This window comes from Bufo bufo, chromosome 4 (genome assembly GCF_905171765.1).
Source record: "Bufo bufo chromosome 4, aBufBuf1.1, whole genome shotgun sequence".
In the NCBI taxonomy this organism is placed as follows: Eukaryota; Metazoa; Chordata; class Amphibia; order Anura; family Bufonidae; genus Bufo; species Bufo bufo.
The window spans coordinates 489,872,536-489,892,143 of record NC_053392.1 but is presented as its reverse complement, the minus strand read 5'-3'; the positions used below and the strand labels follow the sequence as shown (position 1 = coordinate 489,892,143).

The following is a 19,608-nucleotide window of genomic DNA, read 5'->3' as shown; positions in this document are numbered from 1 at the left end:
TGATGCGGAGTAGAAACTCCAAACAAATGGCCCCATTTTAGAAACTACGGGATAGGGTGGCAGTATTGTTGGTACTAGTTTAAGGTACATATGATTTTTGGTTGCTCTATATTACACTTTTTGTGAGGCAAGATAACAAGAAATAGCTGTTTTGGCACCGTTTTTATTTTTTGTTATTTACAACATTCATCTGACAGGTTAGATCATGTGATATTTTTATAGAACAGGTTGTCACGGATGCGGCGATACCTAATATGTATACTTTTTTTTATTTATGTAAGTTTTACACAATGATTTCTTTTTTGAAGCAAAAAAAATCATGTTTTAGTGTTTCCATAGTCTGAGAGCCATATTTTTTTAAGTTTTTGGGCGATTACCTTGGGTAGGGTATGATTTTTGCGGGATGAGATGATGGTTTTATTGGCACTATTTTGGGGTGCGTGTGACTTTTTGATCGCTTGCTATTACACTTTTTGTGATGTAAGGTGACAAAAAATGGTTTATTTAGCACAGTTTTTATTTTACATTTTTTATGGTGTTCATCTGAGTGGTTAGGTCATGTGATATTTTTATAGAGCTGGTCGATACGGACGCGGCGATACCTAATATGTATACTTTTATTTTATTTATGTAAGTTTTACACAATGATTTCATTTTTGAAGCAAAAAAAATCATGTTTTAGTGTTTCCATAGTCTGAGAGACATAATTTTTTCAGTTTTTGGGCGATTACCTTGGGTAGGGTATGATTTTTGTGGGATGAGATGACAGTTTTATTGGCACTATTTTGGGGTGCATATGACTTTTTGATCGCTTGCTATTACACTTTTTGTGATGTAAGGTGACAAAAAATGGTTTATTTAGCACAGTTTTTATTTTTTATTTTTACGGTGTTCATCTGAGGGGTTAGGTCATGTGATATTTTTATAGAGCCGGTCGATACGAACGTGGCGATACCAAATATGTATACTTTTTATTTATTTATGTAAGTTTTACACAATAACAGCTTTTTTAAAACAAAAAAAATGATGTTTTAGTGTCTCTATATACATACCTAATATGTATACTTTTTTTTCCCCCTATCCTTTACCCATTTTTTTTTACTTTATTTGGGGAAAATGACGTTTTTGTTTATTTTTACTTGAAACTTCAAATTTTTGGGGGGGATAAACTGTCTTTTTTCAACTTTTTTTTTCACTTTATTTTTTGTCCCACTTTGGGACTTGAACTTTTGGGGGTCTAATCCTTTACAATGCATTCCAATACTTCTGTATTGGAATGCATTGGCTGTATGAGTAATACATTACTCATACAGCTTCCGGCCTGCGAGATCCAGGGGGCTGGATCTCACAGGCTCTTCACCAGAAGGCAGCGCGATGCCTTCCTTAGGCATCGCGCTGCCTTCCATGCCATCGGGTCCTCCCCACAGCCCCATGGGGACCCGATGGCACCGGCGACTACCACCACCCGCACAATAAAAATCCGCAAACCGCAGGTCTGAATTGACCTGCGGTTTGCGGCGATCGCCGACACGGGGGGGTCACGGAACCCCCCCGCGCATTTAGCCGTGGTGCCTGCTCAATGATTTGAGCAGGCACCGTGTTCCGATCACCGCCCGCCGGGCGGCGGTGATCGGAACTATAGATGACGTACCGGTACGTCATGGGTCCTTAAGGACTCGGGAAACATGCCGTGCCAGTACGTCATGCGTCCCTAAGGGGTTAAAGATAATACAAACGGATCCGTTCTGAACTGACGCAGACGGTTGTATTATCTGAACGGATCCGTCCATGATGGATCCGCACAAAACGCGAGTGTGAAAGTAGCCATAGGTGGTTCGATGTTTGTCTAAAAATAAATGTAATCTGCATAATGCTCTAAAAACAGGAAATCTCTAACTTAGAAGTACTTTTCACTAGGACAAAAACAATGTAGCAACTTGCGTATTAACGAGAGTCATTGCACACGGAAAGGCCTAGGCATGCGGCCAAATCCTGCCTAATGACATAAGCGGAATATTTTAAATAAAGTTATTGTATTGTACGATTGAAAAGTTGGAGATGCTTTGTAATGGCCGACGGTATAAACTGGAGCCCTACTGAAGGAACCGTTTAAAATGAAGTGAGAGCTCGCTATGTTTTTAGAGAAATGAGAAGTTTGTGGGAAATATAAAGAATATTGTTTCAATGGGGAACTAAAATCAAATCTGATTTAATTTTCTTCTCTTTTTGGAGAACTTCCCTATTATCAAAATCTGTGTAAATACAACTCTTCTCTAACAATATAAAAGAATTGTCAGATCAAGTCAATCCCTTGTCTAAATAACTTCTCACGTTATCAGTTCTCATAGACCAGAGAAGCTGCCAGCGGCAACATAGGAGGTATGTAGTATTGCTTGGCGCCCATTGTAATGAGTGTGACCGTGTATTACCTACATGGTCATTCTACAGAATTGAAGCTCCCACTTGCAGCACCTGTTTGCTCTGACTAATCTGCTAGAGTGCCCTAAAAAGTCATATAGACAGAAGTCGTCCTAATGGGATAGCCCCAGAGGTGTGGCCAGAGATGGCCTGCCATATGGAAATTCTGGAAAATGCCATATGGGGCAGTCACCCTAGTTGGCCACCAGCTCTCCGCTTCATTCAGTCTCAGCTCCTGACTTCCCTGTAGCTCCGCTCCCTCCCATGGCTGAGGATGCAGATTGTGAGCCAGCTGCATTAGGTAGTGGGTGGTGGAAATGAGAAGGAGACTTAGGCGGGATTATTTGATCTTCCAGTCTTCTCCCTGTGAGTGTGCTCCTCACTCAGCTTTTCCTGTCGTTGGGTCATATGTACGTAAAACTACAATTCCCACGACACCCTGCTATAGGCTGATTGCTGTAGGCAGTCTCGGGATGCTGGTAGTTGTAGTTTTGAAACAGCTGGAGAGCCTCGGGTTGGCCATCCCTGATCTAGGAGCTTAAGTAGCTTTAAGTTAAATTTACATTAGCTTTCTTGGATAAATTATACTACATGTTTTGGGCCACAGTGGCCTTGCCATCATATGCTAAACTAATGAGCCTGCTTTTTAAAAAGTGGAAAAAATTATGAAAAACAGAAATAGTTTAAAAAATTTTGCACAAAACACCTTTGTGATAAATCTCGTGACTTTTTCACACCAAAAATTTATCCAAGAAAGCTAATGTAAATTTAACTTAAAGCTACTTAAGCTCCTAGATCAGGGATAGCCAACCCGAGCTGTTTCAGAACTACAACTACCAGCATCCCGAGACTGCCTACAGCAATCAGCCTACAGCAGGGTGTCGTGGGAATTGTAGTTTTACAACAGCTGGAGAGCCGCAGGTTGGCCAGCCCTGTCCTAGATGGAACAGATTTCAGTTTCCGCTGCACGGACAGCAGTTATTAATAAGTGTGCACCTCTTAATAAACTGATCAGATCTTCCTCCAACACAGTTCCTCTCTGGTATGTGAATTGCAGGTTTTTAAAATATGACCCCCACTGTCTCTACACAAGGAAAATCTCTCAAACAGTGTGCCTAATCTTACTGACTCCAGATTGTGAGCAAAATGTCTGCAAGTTACAAATGACTCCCAGTGTATGGAAAGTGTGTAGGCCACTGTCGCCAATCATTGGCCACATTGGTGATGCCAGTAAGAATGATTATCTTCAGGTTGATTTTGTATGTGGGCTGTTGGGGTTTGAGTGCCAAGGCTGTTTTTTAGTCCCAGTCTGGTCCCGGGCATCACTATGCATAATCTGGGACCTGTGAGGCACCTGGGAGGTGCTGCTTGGCAGTTCCAAATGACTTTAGCCAGGCACATTAAACCTTTAATCAGCAGCTCCCTTGTGCCCCCTGCTGAAGTGTACTAAAACCATGAAGCAGCTCCACACTGGTGGCTTAGTAGGAGGCCATTAAAGGGGTTCTCTGGGAATTAAGAAAATGAAGATACTTTTTATTTTTATTTTTTTTATTTAACATCTTTATTACTATAAAAAGAAAATACACAAAATACAGTTCAAGCTTATTATACATTTTTTAACATTTTTCCCCTTAACCCCCCCACCCTGCGATGCATCCACCCCCGCCCCCCCCAACCCCCCTCAAAAGGAAATAAGGAGAAGGGAAGAGAGAAGAGGAGAGAAAAATAATAATAATTTATATATAAGTAAACAAATATATCCAAGTACAGTCCTATCAGAACTACCAACCGTCCCATATTAAATATTACTTTATTATAAATATATTCCCAATTACCTTTCATTAGTTATAATGGTTTGTTTTGTCTAGGGAGCAATCATCAGAGGAAATAAAATGGCCGCTGTCCTATTAGTGCACACAGAACCTGACCTAATCACACAGGAGGACGGGTTACTTCAGGACACTTCGGTAAGGAGCTGCCTTATCCTCCTCTCTGCTCTACTTGTTAGGGATTATGATCCTGAATACAGCTGATAAGACCTTAAGTTGAATCTCTGTAGGAATGGAGGTCATGAGGAGACATGAAGTACAGAGAGGCTGGACAGGACAGACTGTGGTAATGGAGACTGCATACAAGTGCTGCTGCTCATTAGCCACATCCACACCTCCTCTCTGTACTTCATGTCTCTTCATGAACTCCATTACTACAGAGATTCAGCTGAAGATCTTAACAGTTGTATTCAGGATCATATTCCCTGAAAGCAGAGCAGAGAGGAGGACGAGGCAGCTCTTTACCTCAGTGTTGGGAAGTAACTTGTCCTGCTGTGTGATTAGGACAGGTTTTGTGTGGACTAATAGGACAGCGGACATTTTATGTCCTCTAATGATTGCTCCCTAGACAAAACAAACCATTATAATTAATGAAAGGTATTTGGGAATATATTTATAATAAAGTAATATTTAAGTATTTTCATTTTCTTAATTCCCAGAGAACTCCTTTAAGCAGGGCTTGTGCTTAGCCCCTCAGTCAGGCCTAGCAGCCCAGAACCACATCCCATCAAGTGCAGGAGTTTGTACCCAAACAGGGCAAGCAGACTCCAGAGCTGCAGTTGCCTGTCCTGCTCCAGTTCTCCTGGTCACCAGTGCTGGAGTGTGAAAAGCCTTCTGTAAATGCCATGTGTCAGCCCAGCAGCAGCCTGTGCCAGTTCATGGAGCAGCAGAGAGATGTGCTAGCCATGAAGGGAAGCTTCATGTGAGTCCATCATCATCCATATATGTTTATGGGGCTTGTCTGTGTGTTACACAGTATATACTGCACAAGGGAACTATGTATATACACCGTCAGTGGAGGAGCTGTGTATATACTGTGAGGGGAGGAACTGTATATGTTTCATGTGAGCGTAGGAGATGTGTATAAACTGTAAGTGGAGGATATATGTTTATACTGTGAGTGGAGGGGTTGTGTATATACTGTGAGTGAAGGATATGTGTATATACTGTGAGTGGAGGATATGTGTATATACTGTGAGTGGAGGAGATATGTATATACTGTGAGTGGAGGAGATGTGTATATACTGTGAGTGGAGGAGATGTGTATATACTGTGAGTGGAGGAAATGTGTATATAGTGTGAGTGGAAAAACTTTGTATATACTGTGCATAGAGGAGCTTTGCATATACTGTGAGTGGAAAAGCTTTGTATATACTGTAAGTGTAGGAATTGTGTATATACTGTTAGTGGAGGAGATGTGTATATACTGTGAGTGGAGGAGAAGTGTTTATACTGTATGGAGGAGCTTTGTATATACTGTGAGTGGAGGAGATGTGTATATGCTGTGAGTGGAGGAGATGTGTATACAGTGGGGAACAGAAGTATTTGAACACCCTGCGATTTTGCAAGTTCTCCCATTTAGAAATCATGGAGGGGTCTGAAATTCACATTGTAGGTGCATTCCCACTCTGAGAGACAGAATAAAAAAAATAAAAATTCAATAAATCACATTGTATGATTTTTAAAGAATGTATTTGTCTTGCACTGCTGAACATAAGTATTTGAACACCTAAGGAAATCAGTGCTAATATTTGGTACAGAAGCCTTTGTTTGCAATTACAGAGGTCAAACGTTTCCTGTAGTTCTTGACCAGGTTTGCACACACTGCCACAGGGATTTTGGCCCACTCCTCCGCACAGATCTCCTCTAGATCTGTCAGGTTTCAGGGATGTCGCTGAGCAACACGGAGTTTCAGCTCCCTCCAAAGATGTTCTATTGGATTTAGGTCTGGAGACTGGCTAGGCCACTCCAGAACCTTGATATGCTTCTTACGGAGCCACTCCTTGGTTATCATGGCTGTGTGCTGCGGGTCGTTGTCATGTTGGAAGATCCAGCCACGACCCATCTTCAATGCTCTGACTGAGGGAAGGAGGTTGTTGCTCAAAATCTCACAATAAATGGCCCCATTCATCCTCTCCTTAGCACAGTGCAGTCGTCCTGTCCCCTTCGCAGAAAAGCACCCCCAAAGCATGATCTTGGGATGCAACTCATCCTTCTTTTTCCTCCTAATACGATGAGTGAAGCTTTGACCAAAAAGTTCTACTTTGGTCTCATCTGACCACATGACTTTCTCCCATGCCTCCTCTGGATCATCCAGATGGTCATCCAGATGATCATTGGCAAACTTCAGACTGGCCTGGATATGTGATGACTTGAGCAGGGGAACCTTCCATGCAATGCATGAATTGAAACCATGACGGCATAGTGTTCTACCGACAGTAACCTTTGAAACTGTGGTCCCAGCTCTCTTCATGTCATTGACCAGCTCCTCTCTTGTAGTTCTGTGCTGATTCCTCACCTTTTTTATCATCAGTGATACCCCACGAGGTGAGATCTTGCATGGAGGCCCAGTCCGAGGGAGACTGACATTCGTCTTTAGCCTCTTCCATTTTCTAACAATTGCTCCAACAGTTGATTTATTTTCACCAAGCTGCTTGGCAATTGCCCCATAGCCCTTTCCAGCCTTGTGGAGGTCCACAATTTTGTCTGTGGTGTCTTTTGATAGCTCTATGGTCTTGCCCATGGTAGTAGTTGGTGTCTGTCTGTGGGGTGGACAGGTGTCTTTAAAGAGCTCAGACAGGTGCTACTAAGTTAGATTAATGAGTGAAGTACAGGTGGTCTTTGAGAGCCAGAATTCTTGCTGTTTCTCAGGTGTTCAAATACTTATGTTCAGCAGTGCAAGACAAATAAATTCTTTAAAAATCATACAATGTGATTTTCAATTTTTTTTTAAATTTAATTCTGTCTCTCAGAGTGGTAATGCACCTACAATGTGAATGTCAGACCCCTCCATGATTTCTAAGTGGGAGAACTTGCAAAATCGCAGGGTGTTCAAATACTTCTGTTACTCATTGTATACTGTGAGTGGAGCAGAAGTGTTTATACTGTGTGGAGGAGCTGTGTATATACTGTTGGTGGAGGAGATGTGTATATACTGTGAGTGAAGGAGAAGTGTATATACTGTGAGTGGAGGAGCTGTGAATATACTGTTAGTGGAGGAGATGTGCATATACTGTGAGTGGAGGATACGTGTTTATACTGTGTGGAGAAGCTGTGTATATACTGTGAGTGGAGGAACTGTGTATATACTGTGAGCGGAAAAGCTTTGTATATACTGAGTGGAGGAGCTGTGTATATACTATGCGTGGAAAAGCTGTGTATATACTGTGAGTGGAGGAGAATTGTATATACTGTGAGTGGAGGAGATGTGTATATACTGTGAGTGGAGGAGAAGAGGAGAAGTGTATATAATGTGAGTGGAGAAGTTGTGTATATACTGTGAGTGGAGGAGCTGTGTATATACTGTTAGTGGAGGAGATGTGTATATACTGTGAGTGGAGAAGTGTTTATACTGTGTGGAGGAGATGTGTATATACTGTGAGTGGAGGAGAAGGGTTTATATTGTGTGGCAGGGGCATTGCTAAGGTCTCAAAAGATCCGGGGCCAAAGCCCCAATGCATATGGCCCAATTCTCTAAGTCGACCAACAGACCCCTAAGCCCGCTATAGCTATACAGCTATACAGCAGCATGTACCTCTCACATCCAGTTCCTCCCAGGTGACATCTTCTCTGATGTAGATCTTCTCTATCATCATTTTCTCCATTCCGTCCAGACAACTTCTCTCAGCCGCGCCTCGTCTCTACAGAGTGTGACACATAGACATCGTAGCTTCCTTATTTTTCTGTACCCCAAATACTATCCTGTAGAAAAATGACTGCCCCCATATTAATAGTGCTCCTCATAGTCTCACCAATAGTAATTCCCTTCTAGAATGCCCTCATTAGTAATACTGCCCCCTACAGTGCCCCCAACTGTGATAATGCTCCCCAAGAGTGCCCCCATTAGTAGAAGAGCCCTCCAGTATTAATAGTGCCCTTACAGAGCCCCTAGTAGAAATAAGGCCCACCTATTGTTCCCCCAGTGGTAATAAAGCTCTCTACTGACCCCTCAGTAGTAATAAGACCCCCACAGTGCTCTTAATAGAAATAATGCGGATCTCTAAGTCCCTACAATAGAGCCCCCAGTAGTAATAAGAATGCCTAAAGTCTTCTGGATTTAAAATGCCCCCACAGTGCCCCCAGTATTTATATCGCCCCCTACTATTATAATGCTCGCCCTGAAGCCCTCCCAGTATTTACAATGCCCCCTGCAGTGCCCCCTGTAGTTATATTCCTCCGTTTACTGTCCTCAAAAATTATATTTCCCCAGCCCCTCCACCATACAGTCCCATGTAAATAACATTATTTCCCTTCTCCGCCATAGAGTGCCATGTAAATTCCATCACACCATCTCTCCAGCCCCCTCCAATTTACAGTCCCATGTAAATAACATCCCTTTCGATCTACAGCCCCCTCCAAAATACAGTCCCATGTAAATAACATCACACCATCTCTCCTGCCCCTCAATATACAGTCCCATGTAAATAACATTACCCCCTCCCCAGCCGCCTTCAACATACAGTTTAATGTAAAGAACATAACCCCCTCCCCAGTCACCTTCAACATACAGTCCCATGTAAATAAAATCACCCCCTTCCCAGCCACCTCCAACATGCAGTCCCATGTAAATCACATTACCCCTCAACATTCAGTCCCATGTAAATAAAATCCCTCCCTTCCACAGCCGCCTTCAACATATAGTCCCATGTAAATAACATAACCTTGCTCCAGCCACCTCCAACATGCATTCCCATGTAAAAAACAACATCACTCCCTCAACTTTCAGTCCCATGTAAATAACATCACTCCACCTCACTGTCCCATGTAAATAACTTCCCTCCCTTCAGCCCTAAAATACAGTCCCAGTTAAATAACTACAACTCCCAACATTGCTCTGCCTCTCACGCTGAGTAATCTACCCCTTCACTTACCTCTCCTCATGTAGCAGACCTCACCACAGCTTCTTCCCAGGACTTCTCTTCACAAGTTCACTGCTGAGCCGTCCTCTCCTGCACTGGTCACATGACGGTGACATCATCGCAGATCCTTTTCAGCTACTGCTTAGCACTGATCACATGACCTGTGATGTGATCACAGGTCCTTCAGCTCTTGCAGGGCATTAGATTCAATTGTATTGCCATCCAGAGGACAGCAATACAGTTGTATCTAGCAGGCAGGCAGTACATTTAGGGCCTGGGACAAAACATCAGGGGCCCAGGCCCCGAATGTTTTAACCTAGCAACGCCACTGCTGTGTGGAGAAGCTGTGTATATACTGTGAGTGGAGGAGATGTGTATATACTGTGAGTGGAGGAGATGTGTATATACTGTGAGTGGAGGAGATGTGTATATACTGCTAGTGGAGAAGATATGTATATACTGTGAGTGGAGGAGATGTGTATATACTGTGAGTGGAGGAGATGTGTACATACTGTGAGTGGAGGAGATGTGTATATACTGTGAGTGGAGGAGATGTGTATATACTGTGTGGAGGAGATGTGTATATACTGTGAGTGGAGGAGATGTGTATATATTGTTAGTGGAGGAGATGTGTATATACTGTGAGTGGAGGAGATGTGTATATACTGTGTGGAGGAGATGTGTATATACTGTGAGTGGAGGAGATGTGTATATATTGTTAGTGGAGGAGATGTGTATATACTGTTAGTGGAGGAGATGTGTATATACTGTGAGTGGAGGAGATGTGTATATACTGTGAGTGGAGGAGATGTGTATATACTGCTAGTGGAGGAGATATGTATATACTGTGAGTGGAGGAGATGTGTATATACTGTGAGTGGAGGAGATGTGTATATACTGTGAGTGGAGGAGATGTGTATATACTGTTAGTGGAGGAGATGTGTATATACTGTGTGGAGGAGATGTGTATATACTGTGTGGAGGAGATGTGTATATACTGTGAGTGGAGGATATGTGTATATACTGTGAGTGGAGGAGATGTGTATATACTGTGAGTGGAGGAGATGTGTATATACTGTGTGGAGGAGATGTGTATATACTGTGTGGAGGAGATGTGTATATACTGTGAATGGAGGAGATGTGTATATATTGTTAGTGGAGGAGATGTGTATATACTGTGAGTGGAGGAGAAATGTTTATACTGTGTGGAGGAGATGTGTATATACTGTTAGTGGAGGAGATGTGTATATATTGTTAGTGGAGGAGATGTGTATATACTGTGAGTGGAGGAGATGTGTATATACTGTGTGGAGGAGATGTGTATATACTGTGAGTGGAGGAGATGTGTATATATTGTTAGTGGAGGAGATGTGTATATACTGTTAGTGGAGGAGATGTGTATATACTGTGAGTGGAGGAGATGTGTATATACTGTTAGTGGAGGAGATGTGTATATACTGTTAGTGGAGGAGATGTGTATATACTGTGAGTGGAGGAGATGTGTATATACTGTGAGTGGAGGAGATGTGTATATACTGCTAGTGGAGGAGATGTGTATATACTGTGAGTGGAGGAGATGTGTATATACTGTGAGTGGAGGAGATGTGTATATACTGCTAGTGGAGGAGATATGTATATACTGTGAGTGGAGGAGATGTGTATATACTGTTAGTGGAGGAGATGTGTATATACTGTTAGTGGAGGAGATATGTATGTACTGTGAGTGGAGGAGATGTGTATATACTGCTAGTGGAGGAGATGTGTATATACTGTGAGTGGAGGAGATGTGTATATACTGTGAGTGGAGGAGATGTGTATATACTGTGAGTGGAGGAGATGTGTATATACTGTTAGTGGAGGAGATGTGTATATACTGTGTGGAGGAGATGTGTATATACTGTGTGGAGGAGATGTGTATATACTGTGAGTGGAGGATATGTGTATATACTGTGAGTGGAGGAGATGTGTATATACTGTGAGTGGAGGAGATGTGTATATACTGTGTGGAGGAGATGTGTATATACTGTGTGGAGGAGATGTGTATATACTGTGAGTGGAGGAGATGTGTATATATTGTTAGTGGAGGAGATGTGTATATACTGTGAGTGGAGGAGAAATGTTTATACTGTGTGGAGGAGATGTGTATATACTGTTAGTGGAGGAGATGTGTATATACTGTTAGTGGAGGAGATGTGTATATACTGTGAGTGGAGGAGAAATGTTTATACTGTGTGGAGGAGATGTGTATATACTGCTAGTGGAGGAGATATGTATATACTGTGAGTGGAGGAGATGTGTATATACTGTGTGGAGGAGAAATGTTTATACTGTGAGTGGAGGAGATGTGTATATACTGCTAGTGGAGGAGAAATGTTTATACTGTGTGGAAGAGCTGTGTATATACTGTGAGTGGAGGAGATGTGTATGTACTGTGAGTGGAGGAGATGTGTGTATATACTGTTAGTGGAGGAGATGTGTATATACTGTTAGTGGAGGAGATGTGTATATACTATGTGGAGGAGATGTGTATATACTGTGTGGAGGAGATGTGTATATACTGTGTGGAGGAGATGTGTATATACTGTGTGGAGGAGATGTGTATATACTGTGTGGAGGAGATGTGTATATACTGCTAGTGGAGGAGAAATGTTTATACTGTGTGGAGGAGCTGTGTATATACTGTGAGTGGAGGTGAATAAGATGGGCCTGGGCCGCTTTCTGCGACTGACATAGGCCTAATTTAGGCGTATTTCAGATTAGTTAATGACCCCCTATGTATCTTTCCAATATTTCATGTTTCAGTAAAAATGGATGAGCTGTGTTTGTGGTTCTAAGGACTCATGCACACGAACATTTTTACTTTCCGTGTCTGTTCTGTTTTTTTTTGTAGCCTGTAAGCGGAACCATTCACTTCAATGAGGCCTCAAAAAAAAACTAAAAATACTGTGCGCATTCCGTGTCTGTACATCTGCATGGCCGTTCCACAAAAAAATAGAGCATATCCTATTAATGTCCGCATTGTCTGCATAGGGCTGTTCTATTAGGGGCCGGCCCTTCCGATCTGCGGAATGCCCACGCCTGGTATCCGTGTTTTGTGGATCCGCAACGGTCATGTACATGAGCCCTAATGCAGACACTAAAATGGCTCTGCATTGTAGCCCTCTGACAGTGGTCCAAGGAATTCAGGACAAAGCTACTTCCTTTCCAAACACATTGCTTCTTGACATCGATATGTTCATGTTGTTCTCATATATAAATTTATATTCAGCTCTTTACAGTATAAACCTCAGTTCTGGAAAAACTAATACAAGAGGAACATTCTGTTCTGTACATCGCATCTCAAAAAGGAGCACCTTTTCTACACAAACACAAATTTTTATTACCTTTTTAAAAAAAATGATGTCCAGTCAAAGGTACGATTGCATAAGCTGCCATAATTATATTACCGCGCCATTATAAGTAAATAAATGTTTCTTCTCAGCAGGCATCTGAGTAATAACATGCTGCAACATTTCTTTCTGTGCAATTTTACTAAGAAACTGTAATTAATAATTGTGATGGCAGCTTGAAAACACTTTCTCTTTTGGTGGCATACAATATTCATGATGGAGGAGAGTTTAAAATGAAGAAAGAAACAAAAACTCGGAATATTTTTTTTTTGTTAATAGCTGTGGAAAATGTCGACAATTAAATTGCTGTTCCTAAATAACTACCGTAAAAACAATAACTACCGTAAAAACCTCTTTAAAAGAAATCTGTCACCGCACACTTTGAAATAAATCCAGCTGAGGCTACTTTCACACTCGCGTTAGGTGCGGATCCGTCCTGGATCTACACAGATAATACAAACGTCTGCGTCCGTTCAGAACGCATCCGTTTGTATTGTCTTTAACATGGCCAAGACGGATCCGTCTTGAACACCATTGAAAGTCAAGGGAGGACGGATCCGTTTTCTATTGTGCCAGATTGTGTCATAGAAAACGGATCCGTCCCCATTGACTTACATTGTGTGTCAGGACGGATCCGTTTGGCTCCTATTCGTCAAAGGGACAAGCAGCGTTTTGGTGTCCGCCTCCAAAGCGGAATGGAGACGGAACGGAGGCAAACTGATGCATTCTGAGCGGATCCTTATCCATTCAGAATGCATTAGGGCAAAACTGATCCGTTTTGGACCGCTTGTGAGAGCCCTGAACGGATCTCAAACGGAAACCAAAACGCCAGTGTGAAAGTAGCCTGACACTAGAGATGTGCGGTTGGCAGCTGAATCCAATCCCACTGGTGCCATGTTGATTGATGGTACCAATCTACAGATATAAGCAATTTAATATTATGTAAATTAACTCCTTGGTGCAATGAGGGCATTGCTGTTGCACCCGAGCTCCACTTTATGTGCTGCCTGCTCTGAGTAAAAGCACCAAGCAGTGTAGAGATATTTGCATCTGGCTCTGAAATCTCGTGGCTGCATCTGCGCCTCTTTGATCGGCAAACGCGTTGTACAGCCCTGAAGTTTGCTGGGTCGATGCGTTCAACATTGATCACGGCATCTGACAGTCATATTGAGGCCTTTCAGGGTTTAGTTAGGGGTTAAAAAAATACATACCTCATCCATTTGCTCACGGAGAGGCCGTCGCGGCCATTTTGATTGAAGTAAACGCGCTAAATCCTGTGCACGCTGACATGATGACGTCACTGCGCCCCGGGCAGCGTAATGATGTGATGATGTCACACGTTGGCCTATGCGATATTTGGAGCAGTTTCTTCAATAAAGGTTGCCACGATGGCACCTCCGCAAGCAAATGGATGAGGCAAGGTTTCCCCCCCCCCCCCGATATTTCAGGAAAAATTTATTTGTTATAACGAAGCGCCGGGAAATTCGCCTTGTGGCGAATCAAAATTTTCCTGGCATTCAGATCAAAGTTAATCTTTTTAACTTTGAATCGCTCAATACAAGTTACAGCCTTAGGTGTAAGACCCCTTGCAGACGAGCGTGAGCAGATTAGGTCCAGATGCGTTGCGGATGCGTTCAGTGAAAAATGCCCGGTTTCGCAAGCAAGTTCGTTGAGTTTTGTTTGAGATCGCGTTCAGTTGTTCAGTTTTTTTTGCGCAGGTGCAATGCGATTTAATGCGTTTTGCACGCACGTGATAAAAAACTGAAGGTATATAAACATCTCTTAGCAACTGTACGTGAAAAGCGCATCGCATCCGCACTTTCTTGCGGATGCGATGCGATTTTCACGCAGCCCCATTCACTTCTATGGGGCCGTGAAAAACGCTGAATATAGAACATGCTACGATTTTCAAAGAAACGCACAGGTGATGCGTGAAAAACAACGCTCATGCGCGCAGACCCATTGAAATGAATGGGTCTGGGTTCCGTGCGGCGCAATGCGTTCGCATCATGCATTGCACCCGCGCGGAATACTCGCTCGTCTGCAAGGGGCCTAAAAGATGCTTATAAAGGGCTCTGTATTGTTCATATATTGATATATTGTCATTAGATCACCTACCTGGACAACCCCAAGTCTGATAACTTGTCTTGGTGCCACAATTCATTCCCTTCATTACCTTGATACTCTGATCCCACTCTAGTTCAGCCATGTCCTTCTTATCCACAGGTGCCCAGAATTATACACAATATTCAATGTCTGGTCCAACTGATGATTTGTATTGAGGTAAAACGATCACAAGCATCTCTCCCTCTTTTAACAGATCCCATGATTTTATTTGTCTTGGTAGCAGCTGCCTGGCACTGGTTGCTAAAGCTGAGTAGACTGTCCATGGATACCCTCAAGTCTTTTTCATTGGCAGTTTTACCAAGTGTTTTACTGTTTAATACATAATCAGAACATTTGCTTCCTTGGCCCAAGTGAATAACCTGACATATATCCAAATTAAATTTCATTTGCGAGTTCTCCACCATCTTCCTAAATATCTGTAATATCATATGATCCTCCTCTGTGTTGATTACTATAGAGCAGTGGTGGCGAACCTATGGCACGGGTGCCAGAGACGGGCACCCGCCACCTGAAAAAAGTCTAAGGCGTTCCAATATGCCTTAGACTATTCCTGCCATTCATCAGCGCAGGGTGCCCATCACTGCTATAGAGCATGTCCAATGTGTACTGACTAATGTGATCTTTATATGTTACAGTAAGTTTACATGTTGTATGTGGTGGGACAGGCTGGATTTTGGATTACTATACCTAAGGCGCTGTACATGCGGTATATTTAAATTGAAACTTGCGTTCAATCATAACTTATCCAACTGGACACATCTCTTCTTTATCCTTTGATGGAGGGTGAGGATGCAACGGCAATGGAAACTTGAGTTTTTATTATTGGTAGACCGGTATTTATTTTGCACCAAGCAATCGAACAGATCTAATACATTTGTAGCATTTTATATTAGCTTTCTCTTGAAGACTCATTGCGGAACTTAAAAAAGCACAACGTCCATCATGGACTCCATTTTATGGTGCAATTTGCAATACAGTTGCACCGTACAGTACTTGTAGTTTTCATTTTGCCTGGGAAATCACCCCCACTGTTACTCTACTAAGGGTACTTTCGCACTAGCGTTTTTGTTTTCCGGAATTGAGTTCCCTCACAGGGGCTCAATACCGGAAAAAAACTGATCAGTTTTATCCTAATGCATTCTGAATGGAGAGCATTCCGTTCAGGATGCATCAGTTCAGTCCCATTTACGTTTTTTGGATGAAGAAAATACCGCAGCATGCTTACATTGAAGTGTATTAGTGACGGATCCGGCATTAAGTGTTCTGGCAAAACGGATCCGGCTTTCTGGTCTGCGCATGAGCAGACCTTTAAAAATGCAAAAAAAATTAATACCGGGTCGGTTTTTCTGGATGACACTGGAGAGACGCATCCGGTATTTCAATGCATTTGTCAGACAGATCCGGATGCTATCAGTTTGCATCCGGATTGCGACGGAACTGCCTGTCGGAATCCTCTGCTGCAAGTGTGAAAGTACCCTAAGTATCATACTCTCCTAAATATCATACTCTACTAAGTACCATACTCTGCTATGTATTTTAAGACCACATTGCTAAATCACAACTCATTTCTCCTCTGAACCCAACATTTAAATAGCCAGTAACCCTCCACGTCTCCCAACATTATAACTGATAGTAGTAGGTTACAGAAGAATGACCTTTGAGACATTGAGGTAGATTTATTAATCAAAATCATAGCTCTGATGTTATTTGCACCACAAAGCTTGAGTACAGTGTATTTGTATTGCATAGATGTGCAATACAGAATACATGATGCAATCCAGTGATTGCATGGTGAAGCTACTTAGGGTGACTTAAAAAATTTGAAAAAAGTTAAAACTTTATATAAAAAAATATATATAAAATTTCATACCAACCCCTCTTTCCCTAAAATAAAAAAATAAATACACAAACAATACAAGAAATTAAACATCATAGGCATCCTCGCGTCTATTAAAATATTAAATATTTATCCCATATGGCAATCAGCATAATTAAAAAAATAATAATCAAAATTGCCTGATTTGCCGTTTTTTTTTGTCACTCAAAAAGTCATACACACCCAAAAACGGTATAAACCACAGATAGTCCTGCATAAATGAGCCCTCATACAGCTCCGTAAACATAACTATATAAAAGCTATGGGGGTCAGAATATGGCTATGAAAAGAAAAACATATGGGGTTATTTATCAAACTGGTGTAAAGTAGAACTGGCTTAGTTGCCAATACCAACCAATTAGATTCCACCTTTTATTTTTGACAGCATCTTTGGAAAATGAAAAGTGGAATATGATTTGTTTGTCTACTTTACACCAGTTTGATAAATGACCCCAATAATTCAGTATTAAAACACAAAGAAAACTATATATACAGTGAGGAATAGAGGTATTTGAACACCCTGCGATTTTGCAAGTTCTCCCACTTAGATATCATGAAGGGGTCTGAAATTCACATTGTAGGTGCATTCCCACTCTGAGAGACAGAATAAGAAAAATAAAAAAAATAAGGAAATCACATTGTATGATTTTTAAAGAATTTATTTGTCTTGCACTGCTGAACATAAGTATTTGAACATCTGAGAAAATCAGTGTTAACATTTAGCACCAAAGCCTTTGTTTCCAATTACAGAGGTCAAATGTTTCCTGTGGTTCTTGACCAGGTTTGCACACACTGCAACAGGGATATTGGCCCACTCCTCTACACAGATCTCCTCTAGATCTGTCAGGTTTCATGGCTGTCGCTGAGCAACACAGAGTTTCAGCTCCCTCCAAAGATGTTATATTGGATTTACAGTAGGCCTGGAGACTGGCTAGGCTATTCTAGAACCTTGATATGCTTCTTACGGAGCCACTCCTTGGTTATCCTGGCTGTGTGTTTCGGGTCGTTGTCATGTTAGAAGACCCAGCCACGACCCATCTTCAATGCTCTGACTGAGGGAAGGACGTTGTTGCTCAAAATCTCACAATAAATGGCCCCATTCATCCTCTCCTTAGTACAGTGCAGTTGTCCTGTCCCCTTCACAGAAAATCACCCCCAAAGCATGATGTTACCAACCCCATGCCCCATGCTTCACAGTAGGGATGGTGTTCTTGGGATGCAACTCATCCTTCTTTTTCCTCCAAACACGACGAGTGTTCTACCGACAGTGTCCTTTGAAACTGTGGTCCCAGCTCTCTTCATGTCATTGACCAGCTCCTCCCTTGTAGTTCTGGGCTGATTCCTCACCTTTCTTATCATCAGTGATACCCCACGAGGTGAGATCTTGCATGGAGCCCGAGTCTGATGGAGACTGACAGTCGCCTTTAGCCTCTTCCATTTTCTAATAATTGCTCCAACAGTTGATCTATTTTCACCAAGCTGCTTGGCAATTGCCCCGTAGCCCTTTCCAGCATTGTGGAGGTCCACAATTTTGTCTCTGGTGTCTTTTGACAGCTCTTTGGTCTTGCCCATGGTAGTAGTTGGCGTCTGACTGACTGTGGGATGGACAGGTGTCTTTAAAGAGCTCAGACAGGTGCTACTAAGTTAGCTTAATGAGTGGAGTATAGGTGGACTTTTTAAAGGCACAGTAACAGGTTTTTGAGGGCCAGAATTCTTGCTGTTTCTCAGGTGTTCAAATACTTATGTTCAGCAGTGCAAGACAAATCAATTCTTTAAAAATCATACAATGTGATTTCCTGATTTATTTATTTTTTTATTCTGTCTCTCAGAGTGGGAATGCACCTACAATGTGAATTTCAGACCCCTCCATGATTTCTAAGTGGGAGAACTTGCAAAATCGCAGAGTGTTCAAATACTTATGTTCCTTACTGTATGTGATATTGTTGTAATCAAACCCAGCAGTGGTCTATAACATGGTTGTAGAAATATTTTAATGCCACATTTTAAAATCCTCAGGGACAAATATCTGTTATTTAGAGTTTCTAAATTGCTTAAGTAATTTAGTATTAAGTATCTAAAGTTTTTAAATTACTTGTCATTTTTTTTTAGCATTCATTCAAAATATCTGTTGTCATGATTTTGTAGGACTTTTACATTAAGGAGAAGTTCATGTGAAATATGGTATTCTAGAGAAGTATGAATCATTGATGAGCAAACAATGGGATCCAGTACATTTCGAAAGGCAGCTTCACTGGATGAACTTCTGTACGCTTGCATGGAGATGTTTGGTATGTGTGATGCCATTCTATCTACAGTCATTCTGATAACAAGCAAACAATATGATGTTAATGAAATGTTTAAAGTGGTATTCTAGTTAGAACAAGTTATTCCCTATACCCTGGATTGGGGGATAACGGTTATATCGCTATGGATTCGACCACTAGAACCTGCAAAAATCAATAGAATGATACTCTGGTGTCTCCCCATTTGAATGGAATGGTGATCAAACATGCACACAGTACAGTTCTAAGGTGTCTCTGGCAGTCCCAAAAGTGGAGTGGCAGTGTCCATGCTTGACCTTCCGCTCACTTCACATAGTGACTTTGGACCCCCATTCTCATGATCAGAGTGATTCTCAGGGGGCATTTTATTTATTTGTAATATTGTGTATGGACAGTGATTTTAAGCATAATCGTAATATATTTTATTAGGAAATGTGTGTATTGTTTTATAATAAAATTTAATGAAAAGTGTCTCTTTAGCAACACTCTAACTCAGTGTTGCTAAAGAGAGCCTGTCATTGGCACCTACTTTACGTTGAAAATGGCCATGTCTAACATAAAGTATCAGGCTTCTCAGCCTGCCTCTTATTTCCCTACCCCAGCCTCTGC

At 41.8% G+C, this 19,608-nt stretch overlaps 1 protein-coding gene across 3 annotated transcripts in view; it reads left to right on the top strand.

Annotated features, from left to right (window-relative positions):
* RASGRP3 (RAS guanyl releasing protein 3) overlaps positions 1–19,608 on the top strand; it is a 168,917-nt gene that overhangs the window by 85,279 nt on the left and 64,030 nt on the right. For 2 of the 3 annotated variants that reach the window (XM_040429553.1, XM_040429551.1), the window contains exon 2: positions 18,863–19,005. In XM_040429553.1, the coding sequence (XP_040285487.1) occupies positions 18,936–19,005 (70 nt within the window). In that variant the 5' untranslated portion in view covers positions 18,863–18,935. Of the gene's footprint in view, positions 1–3,881; positions 3,892–15,991; positions 16,000–18,862; positions 19,006–19,608 lie in introns of those variants that run through there. The other variant, XM_040429554.1, reaches the window with a different exon arrangement.